Below are 20403 nucleotides of genomic sequence, written 5' to 3'. Positions count from 1 at the left end.
ACCCCCCATAAAACAGCCATCTTCCTCTCTCTAGTACAGCCAAGGAAGGTTTGTGGAAGGATGAGGGGGAGGGGAAGGGGATGGAGGAGGGGAGGGAGGAAGGAGACTGTCATTATGGTTGGGTCCTCCCTTGTTGGGTAGAAACCAGAACTCTGACACTTGCCCTTTAAGATTGTAGAATGCCCACGTCCCAGCCTCCTGGAAATGAGAAAGGAGTCTGGAAGGGTTTCTTTTAGTCACTCCAGGGGACGATAGAGTACTCTCTACAATCTAGCTTGGTGAAGTGAGCTCACAACCAAAACTGCCCAAGAAGATTCTTGCTGAAGCAGTCCTCTGGGAAAAACCAGAGCCGTCTTTATTCCTTCCTAGGCTTTGAACTCTTACTTTTGGAAGGTTCCTTCCCATTTTATGGCAGACATTGAAATCAGTCTCACATAATTTATGTATATATGTACACACACAAATATACATATATATCTCATTGCAGTTGACATGATCTTTTAATATTTATTTCAGTTTAGTGATGTTTTTATTTTGCTTCAGGTTTCAGTTGTTTATGTAGGGCTTTGAAAAGCTAAAGAGCTTCACACACTGTGTCTCTGGTGCCACAGCGGCAGCGTCTCTGGCAGACTTAGCACTTTTAGTTCTCTTAACCTCTTCCCCAGTGCCATTCATGTCCACCCCAGCTGACTGCCCTGACTTCAAATCTTGTGGTTAGCGTTTCCATTGCTCCCTCTTGGGAGGCCTCTAGGATCTCGGGATAAAATGACACATTTTCCCCTAGAAGTGTGGGTTGCAAAGGTAGCAGCTGCTTTTGTTAATACACATAGAGGCTCAGTTATGCCCTTTCCCTGGGCCTGAGTGCCTGTTTGTCCTATAGTCATAAGGTTCTCTGCAGGTAAGTTTCTATCTCTGTCTGGATAGGGAAGTCTCTGGTGGTGTTCACTGGGAAAAAACAATAAAAAGAAAGTAAACCTGATACCTCCTTATAATACCAGGCAAAATCACAGGAAAAGTGGACAGTAGCGCAAGATTCTGAGTGAGTTTTTGGTTATGGGTTTCCTCTGCTCCATCTGTTCTCGCTCTATATGTGATACTAAAAGGAAGAAATAAGGGTTTTAAGAAGATGTATATTTTAATGCTTGTGTAAATTTTATTCATGGTAGAATCAATGTTAGAAGGAAGTTTAAGAAAGCACAAAATATAATGCTGTAAAATTAACAAAAATTTGTTAAACTGTTTCAGGATTTTAAACAAGCTGCACTGATAAGCAAGACTAATGTGAGCCTTTGTCAAGCTACTGCCATGTGCTATCACAGGTATGGGGTGCAATTTATGTTGAGGTGAGAGCAAGTGAGACCATCAGATTTATAATTATAATAGAAGAATAGAAGAAACAGAGGAGAATATTGTGGAAGTGGCAGAGTACAAAAATGGAGAGAGGCACAAAGAATCCCTGTATCAGCACTCTTCTACCTACTAATAAACTATTTTAGCCAAGTCAGCAAGTAAATACCTGCATCAGAGCATTGCCGGTATCCATCTGATTCAAGCCCATTTATTGGAAAGGACCTTGGTAATACACAGAATGAAATCATGCGTAACTTGAAATGTCTAAGAATAAAATAAAGTTATTAACTTTGTTCATAAAATGGAACTAACTTTTAAAAAGCCTGTTTCTTGGAAGAGAGGTTGATTTAGAAAAATATTATATTTCCAAGAAAATCTTACATTTAGAAAGCATTTCTAAATCTAAAAATGATTAAAATAATACCAGTAAGTATCTACAAGGTATAATAAAATCTACAAAAAATGTATTACTTAAAACATTATTACCTGTTTCTGGTATTATTGTAAAAATAAGTAAGTTATAGAGAGGAGAAAAGAACAGTTATATGAGGCTATAATACAGAAGAGATAATATTACTCTGAGATAATATTACTCTGAGATATTACTCTGAATATTACTCTGAATATTACTCTGAGATAATATTAGAGTATAGTAGATTGATTTTGCTAACTATAATACTTACATTTCTACACATACATTTGACATTTAAAAATTAATTTCTAACACTTTGCTTTTAAAAGCATAGAAATGCAGCACATGAGTATTTTAATGTGAAATAAAGTGTATTTGGTTAAGTAATAGTTCACAGCATTATTTTTCATGAGAGAAACAATAGCAGTTAATTGGATGAGGAAATTAGGATAGTAGACTAGGCTGTGTAAATATACAATTTAGACAATAAAACATAGTTTGAATTATTTAGGAAATTGAAATTCTTTTTTTCCCCTTTTATTACATAGCTAGTACAGGTACATTTCCCTATGAGAATTAGATTTTTAAAATTTTATGAACATAGTAGTATAATAACTGGAACTTGTGAAGGCGTTTTTGGTTAAAAGGCCTAAACTGGTCTCGGACCTTTAATTTTACACAGACAGCAAAACACAGTCACACCATTGTCTATTTTAATCCAGCAACCTTTGTACAATTTATCTTTTTAAGTAATTGTCATTCTTAAAAAGAAATGGAATAACGATGACTGATGTGTTTGTTTTGGTAGGCGAGTGCAGGCCAAAAATGTCTGAGGTCATTGAATTCTCTTAAAACTAAAAATAGACACCCAAATTTTTCTCAACCTCATTCCGATGTTTTGCAACTATTAGAGTCAGTAAATTTCTCTGTGTGTCAGTTCCTGATCTCTTTTATGAAATGTAATCACTGGGTATATATGGTGGAGCCTCCTTAAGCTGATACTGCTTTGCAATTCCAAACAACCACCTTTCATCATCCCGCTAGAATCTCTATTGTCCTTTAATAAAAGTAGAATTTAAATCAACAGTAAAACTCTGATAACTCATAGTCCCAATTCCATGTGTTTTAACAGTTTTACTGAATTTAACAATACGGAGTGTTTAGTGATTGGTTACATTTATTTCAGGAAAAATATTTTTGCTTTTCAAGGTGAGCGATAACCTATTACTACAGCAGCATGGATTGTAAATAATGAGATTCACTATTGGCGTCTTATGGTGGAGAAAGTAAAAATTCTCCCATTTGGAAAATTTTTAAAAAGTAATAAATCTTTAAATTTTAGGGCTTTGATCTTTGAACTCGTGGGGTTGCAGACTTTTGAAGTGTGCCTTTGTATATCTCTGGTTCTCACTCTTGTGGTTGCTAGGAGACAACATTCCTTAGGCTGAATATCCTACTTGTTGCCCAATTTGATCACTAAGGGTGTTAAGGTAGAGTTAATTTTTAGATCTCTTTGAGAAAGCTACCTTAAGATTAAAAAAAGAAATGTCACAGAGGGAGAGCCTGGTGGCTCAGAGTTACATATTCTGTCCATTTTTTACATCAGCACATTTATTTTACCATTCTTATATTTGTATAAAATATCTCTGAATCTTCGACTCTGCAAGCCACATTCTTTAGTTTTGGGAGGTATTTATGATTTATTTGTACAACTCAGTAGGGAACATCTGGTCACCTCTGTGATTAATTTGTAAAATGAGGTGGGCCTTGGTGTCCGTGGCCTAGCCTTCAAGCTGAGCACACGATTCTTAGTTAATAGACACCATAATGAGAGGCATGCACCTTCCGTCAGTGATCACGTTATTTTAGATTTATACAAACACTTTTTGTTTTAGAAAAACTAATTTAATATACTTTTATATTTGTGTAATTGATGTTTAGCAATTTATGTGCCAGTGAACCTGTATCCTGATATAAGAGACACTGCCACATTTTTTCATTGTCTTAACTACCATGTGATTATTTAACAGGAGCTCCAACCTGCAGGGCACTGTGTGATACACACATCTTCAGAAAAATGAAGTTGTTGTGTGTATGGAGTTTTTCTTTGTTTTCTAGGGGTGGAGGGGTTTGGGAGTCTCTGGCTTTGGCTCTCTCACCTCCTCCGGAATTGATTTTTAGTTATCATCAGCTTTGAAGAGCTTGCCAAGTAGCTTTCGGGATCCCTTTCCAGGTTTAAGGTTTAATGATTATTTACTTAGTCAGAACAGACTAGATGTTTGTTAAACATTAGTGCTGATAACTAGATATGTATAGAAAAATAGCTTCAATTCATTGCTTGTTCTTTTTCTTTTTAAATTGGTTAGACTATTCAAAGGGTGAGATTATGTTTTATAAACCATATATCGGCATATGTACTCACAAGGATTTTAAATCTCCCTCTGCATAAGAGGGGAGCAGTGTGTATGATACAATTTGGATGTAAATATACCAGAAGCATTTCAATGTTTTGTGGGAAAAATATGAGAGAGCTGGGGTTGCCCTGTAAACTTCAGTTTACATGGTCACCATAGGTATGCATCATAAGTAAGTAGTTCACTATCCATAGATAGAAATACTGAGCATAACAAAACCTGTCAACTAAATGCATTTTTATACAGGAATACTACTGTGTAATTATTCTTGATAAAAAATTTGTTATTTATGCTAGAATTTTTTCTGTACTACAGTGAGAAAGTGGCTACAAGCATTGTGACCTTATATTCAGTGAACTTTTACTTCTCAAATAGTGCTAGTTATGAGGAAGGAGGAGGATAGTTTCATTGTAAACTACTTGAGGGAAGGGAACCCATGTTTTCTTAGTGAGAATCCACAGAGTGAACTCAGAAGATACCAGTTGGCTTACGTATGTGAATGTTAACCTTCCCCTGTTTGTAACGTCAGAGGCCAGGCTTTCCTGGTGCTTCACTGTTGATTCTTGGGTGATCTTCTGACACTATACTTGGTGAATGCTTTTGGGTAGTGTTTGCCAAAACATGGAGCAAATATCATGAGTAACTCCATTATTTTTCATGGTGTGCACAAGCATTAAAAAAACATTGAATCACATTATGAGCAGCTGAATTGCTTTTCAGTTTCAAAGTGAATTCTTTCTCAAACCTTCTGAATACATCAAGGAGAAGGTGTCAGCTAAGAGTTAGTCTTTAACATCTTTCCCACACTTTGTAATAGATGGTACAGCTCTCAGGTTTAGTTTTCTGCAGACTACACTGTCCAACACCAATATTTATTTATTTTCATGGTTGCCTTCAGTTTATGGCATGAGATACTGATTTTGTATTTGTGGTATTGAAATTAAGTTATTTTAAAAAATAGATTCACTTAAGTAAAAGAGTAACTTGACTTAAAGAAAAATACTAAGTAAACGGTAGTGTAGGTGGAACATAGGGCAACTGTCACAAAGGAGGGGCTGAGGTTTGGGAAACAGTATTTTAAAAGATAATGCTGAGTAATATCTAAGAGATGGTAGTTTCTAGAACGGTTACCCTGTTTCCATGTATTTTACCAAGGAAAAGTTAGCAAAGTAATGATGCATCTCATAAAAATTTGAAAACTTTTTGAGAAGTAATGAAAAGAATGGAAGGAAGATAATAATCTTTATTGGGTGAGGGTCTCTGTGCTAAGGGTTTTTCACATGCTGTCATTTGATCCTTCTAACAGTTTTGAAAGATTACTATTAATTTGTATGTTTGGGCTTAGGTTTGAACTCCAAGGCTTTATTCTGACTACACTGTTGAGATATCAGCTCACTGGCTCTTGTGCACCAATTACAAGTATGTTAAAGGTGAAGAATGTGGGTAGAGATGACTGTGGGAAAGCATGGATTTTGGAGTCTGGCTCACCTGAGTTTGAGTCCCAGATATCTGCTCAGTGCAATCTTAGCATGCTATTTACTATGTTATTTACTATGTGCAAACTTTTCTGAGCCATGATATTCTTTTAATCTATAAAATATAAAAAATTATAACAAGCTTACAGAAATGTTGGAAGGATTAAGTAAAATCGCATATGTAAAGCACTTAGCACAGTACCTGGTAAGTAAGCAGTTATTCAGTGTTAGTGCCTTCATTCTATTAAAAAAAATTCTAGACTCTCCATATTAATTGAGATTAAAAATAATTATTAGATATGCACGTGAAGTGGAAAAGTGACTTTATATACCCATGGACATGGGAATATTCGATTCCTTCAACAGCCCTCTCCTCACCATAGGAGACTAATTAAGGAAGATAGAGAGACAGAGTTATCATTTAGGTACATATATTCACAAGTTAATAAATAAAATGCATTTTACTTCTTTTTCTCCCCTCCTCTCTTGGTGTCCAAGATGAAATGGGCTGCCTTTATAGAAGATCTGAAGTAAGAACTCCCATGTGATAAAAATTTAGCTCCTTTCATTATAAAGGACATATTAAATAAATAACAATGGATTTATTTTAATCTGATTTAAATAGTGTATTTTATAAATAATAGCATATGTCTTTCTATACTGGCCACTGATAACTGTTAAAAACAGGTTCAAGAAGGCCATTCAGATTTTTATAATTCTGAAAAAGAACTCTAGCATGTCATCCCAGCATATTCTGCTATAAAAATGTCTCTTACCTCCCCTCTTTCCTTTTACCAATATCTTTAAAGAATCCATCAGGCTTCCTTAGGTCATATGGACTTACACAATTAGTTCTTATGATAATAAAAAATAATAAAAATTAAGTTTTTTAAGGGTCAATGCATTTCTTTATGAAGAGGTTATATACAGGAAAGCAGTTAGATTATTCACCAGAAAGCATCAATATTTTAATTTGTTTTCAGAAATAAAGAGTTTGAAGAAGCTGTCAATTTCTTTACCTGGGCTGTGAAAATTGATCCCTACTTTCTGGATGCTTACATCGGACGGGGAAATTCTTACATGGAATATGGACATGATGAGGCCATCAGACAAGCACAGAAGGAGTTTCTGAAAGCACTGCATTTTAATCCAGTCTATACAAAAGCCAGAATTTGTTTAGGCTATAATTTGCAGGTAATACTGTATAACAACATTTTACCACGGAAGCACCTTTTGGGCAAGAAAAAGAATATATTTGGCCTGTTAGTGGTGATGGGGATACATGATATTTCTTTGGCTATGAACATTTTACCTTTCTTTTCTTATTCGTATTCAGAGCAGCGGTGAGAAGCAGGGGTTTGATGAGTTATAGGCAGCCTGCCTGGAGGGCATACCCAGGGACCTGGCGTGACAGTGAGATGAGGATCTTCTGAACCTGAGTTTCCTTAACGCCTGCACCCCTTTCTACCTCACCCCCTTATACCTACCACACTTATAGACAACTTTTAAACTTGCCTGATGAGTTTCACATATAAGAACCTGGCTAAAATTTGTTTCACTAGCTTATACCTGGGCTCCATAGGTTTTGGCCTATTAAATTAGTGAAAAGCTAAAGGGAATAAACAATGTATGATCTATGCGATGGATCAGACAACCACTGCATAGAGATTTCTGAATTCAGGTCATCTTCCAAATGGCAGTGAATTAGAACATACCGGAAGGCAAGAGACCAGGCATTTGTCCTTCCAGCAAGTTGGAAGGGTGTTGCTCTGTTGTGTTGTCACACAGGTCTCTGAGTGATTTCTGGGACACTCTGACCTGACCCATGCACTCACCGAGCTATGTGCACTAACAAAAGATGTAGTGGTATTCGTGGAATAAAGTGCTAGATGTGTTATATTTTCCATGAAAAGGAAAGGAATAATCTTTTTATCCCTTTTAATATTAAAAAATTTAAACAGTGGTCCAAAGTATGTTTAAATTATGGTAATTTGCATAAATTCCTATTAATAATCTGTCATTAAAGTTGAATTTTTTTCATTTAGAAGTAAGTGAATTTGGCTGACCTAAGATTAATAATATTGGAGGTGGTTGTGGGTTTGGTTATAGTGAGGTATGCCCAAGAACTGATTAATAAGGGAAGTAAGATTGCCTTCTGAGTGTTAAACATAAAATTAGCCATTATTTGATCACAGTAGAAATTTGCAAAGTCAATTTAGAGACAGGGTGACTCCCAAAACAGCTAGAACTTACTGTAATCAAAAGAAATGTGTTAACAGCATCATTCATTGCATTCAGCAAGGATTTACTGAGCACCTAGTATAGGACAGGAACTGATCTAGGCCTAGTGATACAGCAGTGCCCAAAATACACTGGTTCTTCTTGTAGAGTTTACTACCAACTGGAGAGATAAGCACCAAGCAGTCTTATTAATAAGTATTTAATTCTATTCAGGATAAGTGCAACCAAGAAAAAGGATGGGTTTTAGGACAACTTATAACCAGGGAACCTAGCTTCATTTTAGGGGTGAGGGAAGGCTTTTTGAGAAATTAACATTTAAACTGAGGTATGAAAGACTAGAATTAGGACTAGGAGTTAGGGCTTAGAACACAGTGTTCCAGAGAGAGGGAACAGCCCATTATAAAGTCTTGTGAGAAAGAGACAGAGGGCTCAAGGGGATGGAATGTTATGTATGGACAAGGGGAGAGTGGTATGGGATGAGACTGAATTGAGTAATGACTGGAGGTGAAGGTCTTTTTAACTGGTCCAGGTCAGTGAAAAATGTGAATGTCACTCACCAGAGCAGTGACATCAGATTTGTGTTTTGTGAAGATCTCACTGATATATATCAACCTGAAGGAGGATTGAAAAACACATTAGTGTGAGGAAGACTTGAATCAGGAAAGGAAGGACTGAAAAAGGAGAGTTAGAGAGGCCCATCAAATCCTGTTCGGGGGAAGAGTGACCATTTCTCGGACGAATATGAAACAGATTCCCCTACTATGTGCCTACCACTAGAGTTATGGAAGTGAGCAAAACAATTGTTGTCAGAACAGACAAGTTCAATTCCTTGTTCAATTCGATGTTGGTTTCCCCATAATTTACTGTGAGGGAGAAGCTTTACTGGTTAAAGAACAATGTCTAGTTAACTTATTAGTTCTATTTCGTGTTAGTTTTATGCAAGAGTCACTGGGCTTTGCTTGGTTTATGTAAGAGTCCGCTTCTGAGGCTCTGGCAAGTTGGGATTTTGAACCCACAGGAATAAAGGACAGTCCCTGGACTGTGCTGAATTTATCAACTCACTGCCTTCCTGTGATGAGGTATTTAGTTGCCAAATGGCCTTCTCTAGGAAATACTCTGACATCATTCTGTTAACAGTATCCTCTCCTAACCTTCTTTCTTTCTTTCCAGTTGGCGCTAAGGTTGGTATACACACCTGCTTGGTAGATTTGCATGCAGTTTTCATGGAATGTGTGATGCTGGTACAATTTATCAAATAGGTTTTACACCATCAGTTTATTCATTTACTTATTCAACACATATTTATTTTATTATGTATAGTATGTATAACTGGAGATTCAATGCCAAACAAATAGACAATTCCTGCCTGTGTGTGCAGAGCTCAGTGTAAAATTTGTAGTGATTGTCAGAAGCATTGGTGTTTCCCGTCGTGGTCAAGATTTTATGTTGTTCAGGACTGGTATAAGAGATGACTCTGACAATTAGATTTATTTCAGTTAATTAAAATTTCAGCATAAATGCTCAGAGGTAATCAGTCAACTGAATGCATTCACAGTACAGCCTACTTCCTTGTTTAAAATATCTTAGATTAAGCACAATATAAATATACCCTTACTAAAGGCTTTATTTGATTAAGTTAGATTCATAAACATTTGTCATGATATGGACAATTTCCTACTTGGTGTAAATGGAAAATTATTTTAGGCCCAAGGAAAATTCCAGAAAGCTTGGAACCACTTTACCATTGCCATAGAAGTTGATCCGAAGAGCTACCTAGCCTATGAAGGAAGAGCTGTCGTCTCTCTTCAGATGGGTGATAACTTTGCTGCAATTCAGGATATAAATGCTGCCATAAAGGTAAAAATCCACTCAGATTATATTATCATTAGCATTAAATTAACATCATCAGTGAGTAAGATCAAATAAGAAGTTCTCTGTTGCTTTCTAAAAGTGACTTGTAGAGAAAATAATGTTTGTATTTTTTCCCTAGGAGATTCCTAAAGAGTTACTATAGCTTACCAGTTTTATAACCTAATGCATTTAAAAAATTTAAAAACAAATCCCTAATAAATGTTGATTCCTCTTAGTAAATGCAAATTTATAGTTTCATGATACATCAGTATTATTGTGTAATATAAAATGAATGCAAAAAATAAAATAATGTTCTGGGTTTGAAGGAACTAAAGAAAGAATAGTGTAAATCCCCAGCTTCTTCTGTAGTGAAATGGCAAATAAAAAATGCAGTGACAGAAAATCTGCCTTTTTTCTTCTAGATTTTGGATTCTTTTTTTGTAAATTTAGGTAGATGTTGTAATCTTTAACAGAGCTAAACAGATGAGCTTTTTTCCCCTTACATCTATTCTTTGCAAAGGAACTGAGTAGAGCACTAAGATTATTTGTTTTATTGCAACCAAATAAACCAAGTGTTGACACTGAACCAACTTCATTCGGAGTTGTTTCTCAAAATATTTGCTCTAATGGGGTTTCACTTGCCCTGTAAAATTACTAGTTTCCCACAAAGAGATTTCATAACATCCATTTTTGCAGACATGAAATTGGAGATAAGTACTATTCCCAGATGCTAAATACTCATACTATTATATTGCAGATCAATACTAGAGCAGAATTCTTAACAAATCGTGGTGTGATTCATGAGTTTATGGGTCAACAACAGAATGCAATGAGAGACTATCAAGCAGCAATTTCTCTAAACCCCACATACTCGCTGGCTTACTTTAATGCAGGAAATATCTATTTTCACCACAGACAGTTTTCCCAGGTAATATGAGTTTTCCTTAACATTTTCTTTTTGACCGCAAATGCTTTCTCTGCTACATACAGTTTCAAAATGCAATCCTTATATGTCAGGCTAATTTATTCATTAGCTCTTTAAAAATTTTTTTCTCTTTCATAAAAATGTTTATAATTACTTATTAAATGTTTACACCTCTATGGATTTTTTCTCCTCATTATCATCAGCCACTCAGCACTTGTCCAGTAAACACTGTTTTGGACTTCTCTGAGTGCCGGCAGTCGTCGCCTTGCTATCCATTGTCACCAGCTTCCAGCCTGGAATCCTCTGCTCTTTGCCCCCACTTAGCCAAATGTCAGACTTCCTTCCAGACTCTCTTTCGTGATGTGATTATCTAACTCGTCTTAATTTCTACCTTTGCTGAGTTTCAGTCACATGAGCACTTGACTGGAGTAAGGAGATATGTCTGTTAGTTCTGGTTTTCATGGCAACTTAATCTTTTTGGACCTTAATTCATAACGGCTGAAATGAAAGTGTTGGGCTATTAGATGATATTTTTTATATTTTGAATTTATTTTATTTGAACTGTAATGCATTGCATGACTCAAACGCTATTTTTTGTTTTTTTAAATCTATATTCACTCTTTTGTTCATCTTCAATTTTATTTTGTTCTTTGTCTATCTTTTTGAGTCAGAAGCTTAATCCATTTATTGTCACCCTTTCATTTATATTGTGATAAATTGTTAAGGTTATGCTTTTTCCCCAAGTACTGTTTTCAGCAGTATCCCCTGTATTTTGCTCTTTAATGTTTTTATTTTTGTTTTCCCAAAACATTGCACTTGAAATTTTATTTCTCCTTTGACTAAAGAATAAATTAATAGGGCACTTAAAATGTTCAAGAGGAAGGGCTTTTATATTTTCTAATATTGGAGTATAATTAGCCTATATCCATACTTTTTTTTTTTAATTTGGTTTATCTTGGACAGAGAAAGGTTTATTCAAGTATCCTATAATTAGTGTGGCCCTAGATAGTGTTCTTTACATCTCTTGTAATTTCTGCTTTATGAAAATTGCTGCTATTTCATGTATAGATGTTCATATTACATATGCATTGCGAATTGTAGTCTTCAGCATTACAAATGCTCTTCTTTGTTTCTCTTTGGAATAAATTCTCCTTTATCTGATGTGAAGATCCTGACCTCTGATTTCATTTGGTTTGCTTTCGCCTGACAGTCCTTTGCCCTTCCTTTTATTTTCAGTGTTTAGAATCTTTTGTTTTAGCTGTGTCTCTTTTATACAGCGTAGAGCTGGATTTTGGTTTAGATGACAATTTGAAAATATTTATCTTTTAATAAGTAGGTTATATCCCATTGACATTTTGGCACGGTCAATATGTTTGGTCTTAGTTCTGTTATTTTATATCATATTTTCTGTTTACATGTATTTAAAATATTTTATTCTGTGGTCTGTTTTATTTTAAAATTTCAGAGTTTTTCTAATATTTAGGAAGGTTTACAGTTTGCTTTAGTGATGACCTTTATAAAAATACCCTTGTACCCTTACTTCCTTATTTCTTTAGTTCTCTTCTATGAAGAACAATAAAATGACCCTTTAATCTCTTCCTCCCTTATTTCTCCCTCTCATCTATTAGTCAATTTTAGTTAGTATTATGCTCTTTTGAAAAATGTTTATATTTATATCCTTAAATATGCTTGAGCTTGTTCTGTCAGCTTGTCATGTCAGCTTGCTTTCCACTCTCTCTGTATTCTTCCGTTTTGTTGTGTCTCGTCATTCCTACACTGCCAGAGGAGTTAATATTTGCATATACTATTTTGTTACCTTTATTTCACGTTTAGTCTTAGTTCTTCAGTTAAATATATTTAATTCTCATTACCAGGCTTTTTGCCAAAGTTTCCCTCCTAACCAATCATTTCTTGGTGGTCTGAAATTAGTCTTCTAGTAGAGTCCTGAGAAAGGGTTCATGAGAACAATATTCCTTGAATTGTTTCATGTTCACAGCTGTTAGCCTGCAGCCTTTATATCTTACGACAGCATGTCTGGGTTTAGAGTCCTTGACTCATTTTTTCTTTCCTTGAGTGTTTTGTAAGTGCTGTTTCACTATTTTTTTGGTGTTGCATATGTTGGTGTCAAAAGCCTGATGCAAACCTGATTTTCGTTATTGGTGACTTCTTTTTGTCAGGATAACCAAAGTTTTTATTTTATTTATTTTTTTTAAGTGAAAAGTTTTTTGTTTTGGTTTGGTTTTTTTTGCGGTACGTGGGCCTCTCATTGTTGTGCCCTCTCCCGTTGTGGAGCACAGGCTCCGGACGCGCAGGCTCAGCGGCCATGGCTCACGGGCCCAGCTGCTCCGTGGCATGTGGGATCTTCCTGGACTGGGGCACGAACACGTGTCCCCTGCATCGGCAGGCGGACTCTCAACCACTGCACCACCAGGGAAGCCCATAAGTGAAAAGTTTTTTTACTTAAAAGTATGTGTTAGAGTTAAGCTTTTGGGGTCAAAGTTGTCAAGTACAGAGTGTGCATTTTCAATATGTAGATTTCAGAAAATCTTTGTTGAATTCAGTGTAAATATTTTTCTCTATTTCATTGTTTTGATTTTCTTCATTGGGGATGAATACCAATGATTATAAATAGGACGTCTTTTGACTCCTATATGCCAATTATTTTTTTCAAATGTTTATCTTTTAACATCTGTTTCATTTTCTTTTGCATCCCCTAAATTTTTACTGTGTTTTCTATTATTCCCTTGTTGACCTTATGATCCAGGTTTCTTTAAAACTTTTTTTTTTAGTTCTGTCCCATTTCCGTGACATATCTTCCTGGCCAGGAAGATCCTTTTTCTAAGATCCTTTATTATTTATTTATTTATTTCTTAAATGCAGTTTCTTCCTTAACAATTTTTTTCTAGTTTCTTTTATAATGTTACATTATAATTTTTATCTACATTGTAGGAATACATTTTTTTCTGGGCAGTTTTTATGATCTTTCCAAAAATTAAGCTCTTACTTTTTTATCTTTGTTTTTTACAATGAAGGCATGCAAATTACTTTTCTGTTCCTTATATTTGAATGAGATAATTTTTTTTTTTCCTGGACTAATAGCAGATTTACTTGTGAGAGATACGGTGATAGGCCATGGTAACTTTCCGAGTTGAGCTACCACTGATGCTATTGCACAGGACTTTACAGTATGTCCTTTTTAGCCTAGCCTGGTTTGGGAAGGCTTCTACCACAAGCTCTGTGTTTCTCAGAACTTTCCACAGTCCTTGCTTCTAAGATAACATTCTCATTTTAAAAAGTTGTTTTTATTGCTTGCATTTTCTGAGATCTGTAACCTCTGTATTCTCCTCTAACACCTGATCCTGTCACCATACCCCTTAAAAATGATCTTTGGGGCACCTTTATCTACCAAGAGGCTAAAGTCCTTGTCTGTATTTTGCTGGAAAAGCTGAGCAGATATTTCCTGATTCCACTTAGTTCTTCATTCTTTCAATCTCCTTATATTTATAATGTACCTGCCATGTGCTAGGAATTAAGATCCTGAGGATACAGAGCTAAACAAGATAAGGAAGACTTCTTTTATGATGTACCTTACATTTTATTGGAGGAAGAAATAGAAAATAAACAATATTAGTAGTGATAAACATTTAATACCATCTTATTTAAGCATCAGTATATCAGTACTAGCATACGCGTGGGACTATATGAGATTACCTGGGTGGATAGTATAGATGGAGAGAAGGGGTTTAAGGAGCAAGCCCTGGGGCAATACCAGTGTTTGGAAGTGAAGTAGAGAGGAGACTCCAGAGTGTAGACCGAGTGGGGAGTATGCAGTCAGGATGTTGGGAAGGAAAGCAGGAGAGCATGATATCACCTCAAGAATAAAGTACTTTAAGAAGGGAAATGTGTCCTGTGTCAAATGCTGCTGAGAAGTCAAGGAAGGGCAGGATGGAGAAAATCATTGATGACTTTGGCAAGAACATTGTTGGAGTCGCAATGGCATCAGAGCCTTGAGCGGAAAGGGTTGTGGAGAAAATGTGAGGTGAATAATTAGAGACAGTTCAACGAGTTGGAGAAATTCTTCTGTGAAGAGAAGTAGTGAGATGGGGGTGGTGGCTAGAGTGGAGTAAGGTGTTCGTATTTTTAATATTTTAAAATATGAGGGATGCTAATTCATGCTCCTGTGTTAATGAAAGGATCTAGTAGAAAGGGAGAAATTGTTGGGGCAGGGGAGAGTGGCAGATAATTAGGATCAAAATCTTTGAGGATTTGATGGGGCTAAAGTTTGGAAGTTCCAGGGGTGGCCTTTGAAGGGAGCAGGACACACTATCCATTATGTTATGAGGGAAGGCAGAGAGTTGGGGCACAGCTGGCTGTAGCTAGGTAGATATTGATAGTAGGTATTTCTCTTAAATGATTACATTTTTTCCATGGAATATGAGTACCAGTTACCAGTTAAGAGTGAGGATGGACAGGTATAAAGGGGGAGAGTATGGCTAGGAGTTTTGAAGAGAAAATGTGAAATAATTATTTTAGAGAGCGGTAGGGTGAATGTTCGAGGGAAGTATAGTAGAACCACCAGACAACTTCAAGTTCTCATTTGAGTCTGTGGTTAAATTTAAAGTGAGATCTTGACTCCATACTGCTTTGTATATAATTATTTCTATACAGATTCAGTACAGCTTTCTGTCACCCCACAATTGTTTCTGTGTGTTAGTCTCTTATCTCCTCATTCCAGTTAAGCTCTTTAATGCCAGGAATCACACTGCTTTCTCTTCTCTCCATATTTCCTTACTCAGAAAGCCCATCTATACCCATGGCTTATACTACATGTCAGCCTCCACCTTTCTTCTGAGCTCCTAACCCATATTTATCGCCAGTTGCTAAAACTGGATGTTTTACAAGTGCATGAGAGCCAAAACTGAATTAATCTCTCTATCCTCTACGCCCCGTCCAACTCTTCTTCGTATAACCCTGTCTCAATTCAAGATGTCATTCCATGGAGTCACCTGAGTAAAAATATTAGCATCAATTGTAACTTTCTCTTCCTCAACTTCTTCATCTAATCAGTCATCTAATCCTGTCAAATTTCCTTCTTAGTTTTTTTCTCAGATATGCCCTTTCCGTTCTATTTCTACTGCCATTGCCTTAGTTTAGCTGTTTCCCAAGTTAGATCAGTTAGCTTGCTGACCCCTGTGATGAGGCTGGTTGACCTCAGTGGTGAACTAGCTGCTGGGACAGAGAATTATCAAAGGTATTATTATATAAGGCATGAATGAGATTGTCATAGCTCAGACCTCAGACAGCTGGGAGGCTAATGTTTTCCTAGGCTGACAGGCCAGGGTCAGTTGCCTTAAACTTCCTCAAGCTCAGACCACACTCTGGCTGGGTCTTGGCAATGTTTCTCTGCATTGTAGAGTTAGTTAACGAGCATTAGACAAACACAGTGCCCAGGGCAATTTTCTGTTGCTGTCAGTGTTTAAGGTCCACATGAGAGGGAGACCCTCACATTTAAACTTATTTGTCCTTAATCACTCTATGGACATCATGTATAAAACTATTTGGTTAGATCTAAAGTGTAGTTTGATCTTTGATTATTTTTTTTTTTTTAAGTATGGCTCTTGCTCCCCCAAGCTGGGGACACATCAGCTGGGCAAATATTTGATCTAAAATGTATTCCGCTCTCTGTCTTGATATACTGGATACTCGGGCTTTGCAGTATGTGCTCCCTTCAGAGACAAGCAGACTTTGAGAGTAGTTATTCAGCTATTTTGGTATGCTCTATGCTTCTTTGTGGAGCAAATTCTTCTATTTCCTGTCCATCCTCCCCCTCCCGCTTTGTTTCTGATGTATGGAAAGAAGATTTAGGGCCAGGAGGAAGGGTCCCTCAACAGACCAGATAATCTCTAAAGGGTTAAAACATGTATGTGTTCTGGCTTCTTTTATGGTTGGTTAGTGACTTAATGGTTTTAAACCACAATTGGATGAGCTACATGCATGTGTCATGAATTACAGGTGACTTTTAAAAAATACCTGGATCTGCTTCCTAATTACTTACAGATATGAGGGCATTAGACCAATTGTTAAATCAAGGCCATCTATTGTGGTAGGCGTCTTTGGCCTCTAACTACTTCATAGTTAATGCTCCTGTTCTTCAAGTAACCTCATTAAATTTATAGGCTTTCATTTTCTAAGTAATATGTTTTCAAAGTTGTAATAGAAAGTTACATTGTTCAGAGTTAACCATACTATTGTGTTTTACTAAGTTCGTTTATTTTAGCTGAGGTAGGCATTTGCTCCTACCTGATTGCAAGTCATGCTTTTGTGATGTAGAATTGTGTAGCCTTTATTGATCATTTACTGGTGAATTAAAATGAAACAAATTAATTTTTGAAGGAAATCTTGGCTCTGCTTCGAGTCATTCCCTTGCCTCATTTATAATGACTGTGAGTCCAGCCTCCTGTTCAGGAGTGAATTCTCTTTAATTTAAGCTCTTCGCAGAGGGATGTCAATTCTGCTGCCATCTTAAGGGATCCTTAAATTGCACTTAACTACAGCATAGAATAGCTCCCATTCTGGGATGAGATGGGTCACACAATCTTGATCTAATTGCTTCTCAAAAGTCTCAGGCAGTAAAATTCATGGAGTACTACCTGAGGGCTATGACATCTCTCCATTTGTAGACACTGGCAAAAAAAAAAAAAAAAGATGTATCAATAATAATTGACTGAGTCCTTACTATATTCTGCATATTTTTCTCAGTACTTTACCTGTCAGCTCACTTAATCCTCATAGCAGCACTGAAAGTAGGGTTCGATTTGTTGCCTCCATTTTATAGACGAGAAAAATCGAGTCAGAGTGTTTTAGTTACTCACCAAAGATCTAATAAGTGGTAGAGCCAGGGTTTGAACCTAGAAATCTGGCCCCATGGTCTGGGCTCCTGACCACCATGCTCTCAGTGTTTCACTTCACCCACAATGGAAGTGAACTGAGGACACATCCCTGAGAAATATAGAGAAAAATAGTTCCATGAAGAAGACTGATAGAAAATGATCAGAGAGGTAGGGGAAAAACTAGGGAGACACCCTGTCTCAAGGACAGAGAGAGTTTTAAGAGGGAAGGAGAGACCAAGAGCATCTGTGCCACAGAAATGCCATGGAAAGAAAGGACTAGAAAATGCTTACTGGGCTTGACGACATCTTCAGGCTTAGCAAGAGCAGACCTCATGGGCTAGGGGGAGGTAGATAGAGCCCAGACTGTGCTGTACTGGGGAAAAGTCGAGTGGTAAGGAATTGGAGACAGCAAGCCATATTGTTAAAAACAACTTTTCCTTTAGGGAAGTTTTAAAGTAGGAGGCACATTTTCCATCCATCATAGCGTTAGAGATGAGATTCCTACCTTGAGTAGTAGGGTGTCTAATCGGCATCTCAAGCAATGTGTGATGAAGGATCAGTTTTTAAAAATTTTCTAACTTAATGTTGATCAAGACCCCGACACCAGTCGATGGACCACAATTTGGAGGGTCCCTTCCGGCTTGGTGACGAGTTGTGAATCATCTAGAGTTTTTGATCTTCTTGACAAGCTGATTTTAATCTTCTGTCTTCCTTCCTTTATAGCTTTTCATAGTATAACGGAGTTTTTACTCTCTTTTGGTAAGGTTTAGAACTTTATTTTCAAAATTCGCTTCTCTCTTTAGCCCTTACTCTGCTTTTATATGAAAAATGTTAATTTTCAAACTTATATTTATCCTCCTGTGTGACCTTCTTTTCTAACTTATATTTTACTTTTTTCTACTGCTGTACAGGGATGTGAGATTTGTGTGTAGTGGGGGAGGTGGAGGTGGTAGTGGAACATTTCACCTCGGCAGAGAGTATTTTGTCTCTGACACTATCTAAAACTGCTGACACATGGTGATAACAAAAAGCAGACCAACTATTGGTTGGTTTTATTATTGTCTTTTACATTCTCTACAGGTGCTGGCACCTCCTTATCATCTGTATCTGGGATGAAATGCTTCCACTATCTCCTCAGTGTGCCACTGGCCTTAGTTTTATATTAAAAGTGTTTCAAGTTGCTGTATAGCTGCCAATTAAAATATATTCAGATTATCATTATCTTCACACTTTTATAGGCTATTGACTACTTCTCAAAGGCTTTAAAGTTTGATCCAGAAAATGAATGTGCTACCATGAATCGAGCTATTGCAAATACAGTATTAAAGAGATATGAAGAAGCAAAAGAAGACTTTGCACATGTAGTTGAAAGCTGTCCATTTTGGGCTGCAGTATATTTTAACAGAGCATACTTCTACTGTTGTTTAAAGCAATATGAACTAGCTGAAGAAGACCTAAGTAAAGGTATATTTTTTTGTAATTTTTTGATTAATATTATAATGGTTGATTTGTTTGTTTTTGATGACAAAAGAAGAAAGTCATCAAGTCTATTTGCCTAGATAAACTAACATTAGAATTAATGGTTTTATATATCATATCTTTAATGTAATCAGTATGGATTCCTTTATGTAATAACTTACAGCATTGGTAAGCTAAGACATAGAAACTTATTAGGGAAACCGTACATAAACACTGCCAGCCTTTCAAAAAAGACATTGTACTGTGTTTTCCCAAGTTCATTTTCTTAGAAAGATTCAGTGTTTTAAATTTAACTAAATAGTTAGGTACATATGAGGAAAAATGTTTTCAAATAGATAATACTAAAGTTCTTATATTATAAAATTTTTATTTAAAAAAGTAAAGCGTTTTGAATGCTAGCACAAAACATATCTTGAAATTGTTTTCTTTTACAGCTCTGTCTTTGAAACCTAATGATGCTCTAGTATATAATCTTAGAGCAGAAGTTCGTGGTAAAATAGGTCTGATTGATGAAGCTGTGGCTGACTATAACCAAGCACTTTATCTTCAGGAACATGCCTCAGTGGTATGACTACATAGACCATGGATTCTGTGGTAGTTTACACAGCTGTTCTTCCATAAATTGAAAGTATTTGTTGCTTTAAAAAAAGTTTGCACTGTCTTCATTGTTTTGTGCTTTATGTTTAGTCTTTTATATAATTCTTTAATGCATTTTAGCAACACCTTTTTGTTATATATTAGTTATAAAACTTTCAGATCATTTTCTGCAGATTTGGAACAACTCAATAATTCAATTTCTTCACAAGGTGTAGAATTTAAATGAGAATGTTTCTCAAGGGACATATTAACACAAAATATTTTCTTTAAAGTAAAATAATTCCTTTTAAAATAATACTGTGTGATTTCAGAAAATGTCTCATTGACATTTTCATCAATACCTAAATGTAATCAACAGTATCCAGATCAAAAAAAAAAGAGAGCTGATGACTATAAAGAAATTGAAGTCAAGCACATATCCTCTCTCCTCCTTTGAACAATATCTACACAGGTCTGTATTCTTCCCGCTACTCATGTTTTTCCAACATTCCTCTTTTTCATTCTTCCCACTACTCATGTTTTTCCAACGTTCCTCTTTTTCATGTTGCCTCCCTTCCAGAACAGCACCTATAAAGATTTGGAGCGTCCTCTTTCCTTGACATGCCTCTGCCTCTTTAATGCGTATGTCGTAAAAGTATATAAAAAATCTGCATACACTTATAATTAGTGCATCATAGAACTTGACAAGTAGAAATACATTAAAACAGCTAAAATTTCTTTTTTTTTAAACATCTTTATTGGAGTATAATTGCTTTACAATGGTGTGTTA

General features: G+C 36.1%; 1 protein-coding gene across 1 annotated transcript in view; it reads left to right on the top strand.

Moving 5' to 3' along the window:
* The window catches only part of LOC309959104 (tetratricopeptide repeat protein 6-like), a 38434-nt gene extending 18679 nt beyond the window's left edge, over nucleotides 1–19755 (top strand). The window contains exons 9-14 of the mRNA XM_082835243.1: nucleotides 1246–1319; nucleotides 6635–6845; nucleotides 9597–9749; nucleotides 10501–10671; nucleotides 18797–19022; nucleotides 19472–19755. Coding sequence (XP_082691369.1) covers nucleotides 1246–1319; nucleotides 6635–6845; nucleotides 9597–9749; nucleotides 10501–10671; nucleotides 18797–19022; nucleotides 19472–19608 — 972 coding nt within the window. The 3' untranslated portion in view covers nucleotides 19609–19755. The remainder of the gene's footprint in view (nucleotides 1–1245; nucleotides 1320–6634; nucleotides 6846–9596; nucleotides 9750–10500; nucleotides 10672–18796; nucleotides 19023–19471) is intronic.
* Nucleotides 19756–20403: the final 648 nt, after the last annotated feature.

The sequence above is a fragment of the Leucopleurus acutus genome (assembly GCF_964270905.1).
Source record: "Leucopleurus acutus genome assembly, chromosome: 1".
Lineage (NCBI taxonomy): Eukaryota > Metazoa > Chordata > Mammalia > Artiodactyla > Delphinidae > Leucopleurus > Leucopleurus acutus.
This window is presented reverse-complemented; position numbering and strand designations above follow the sequence as displayed.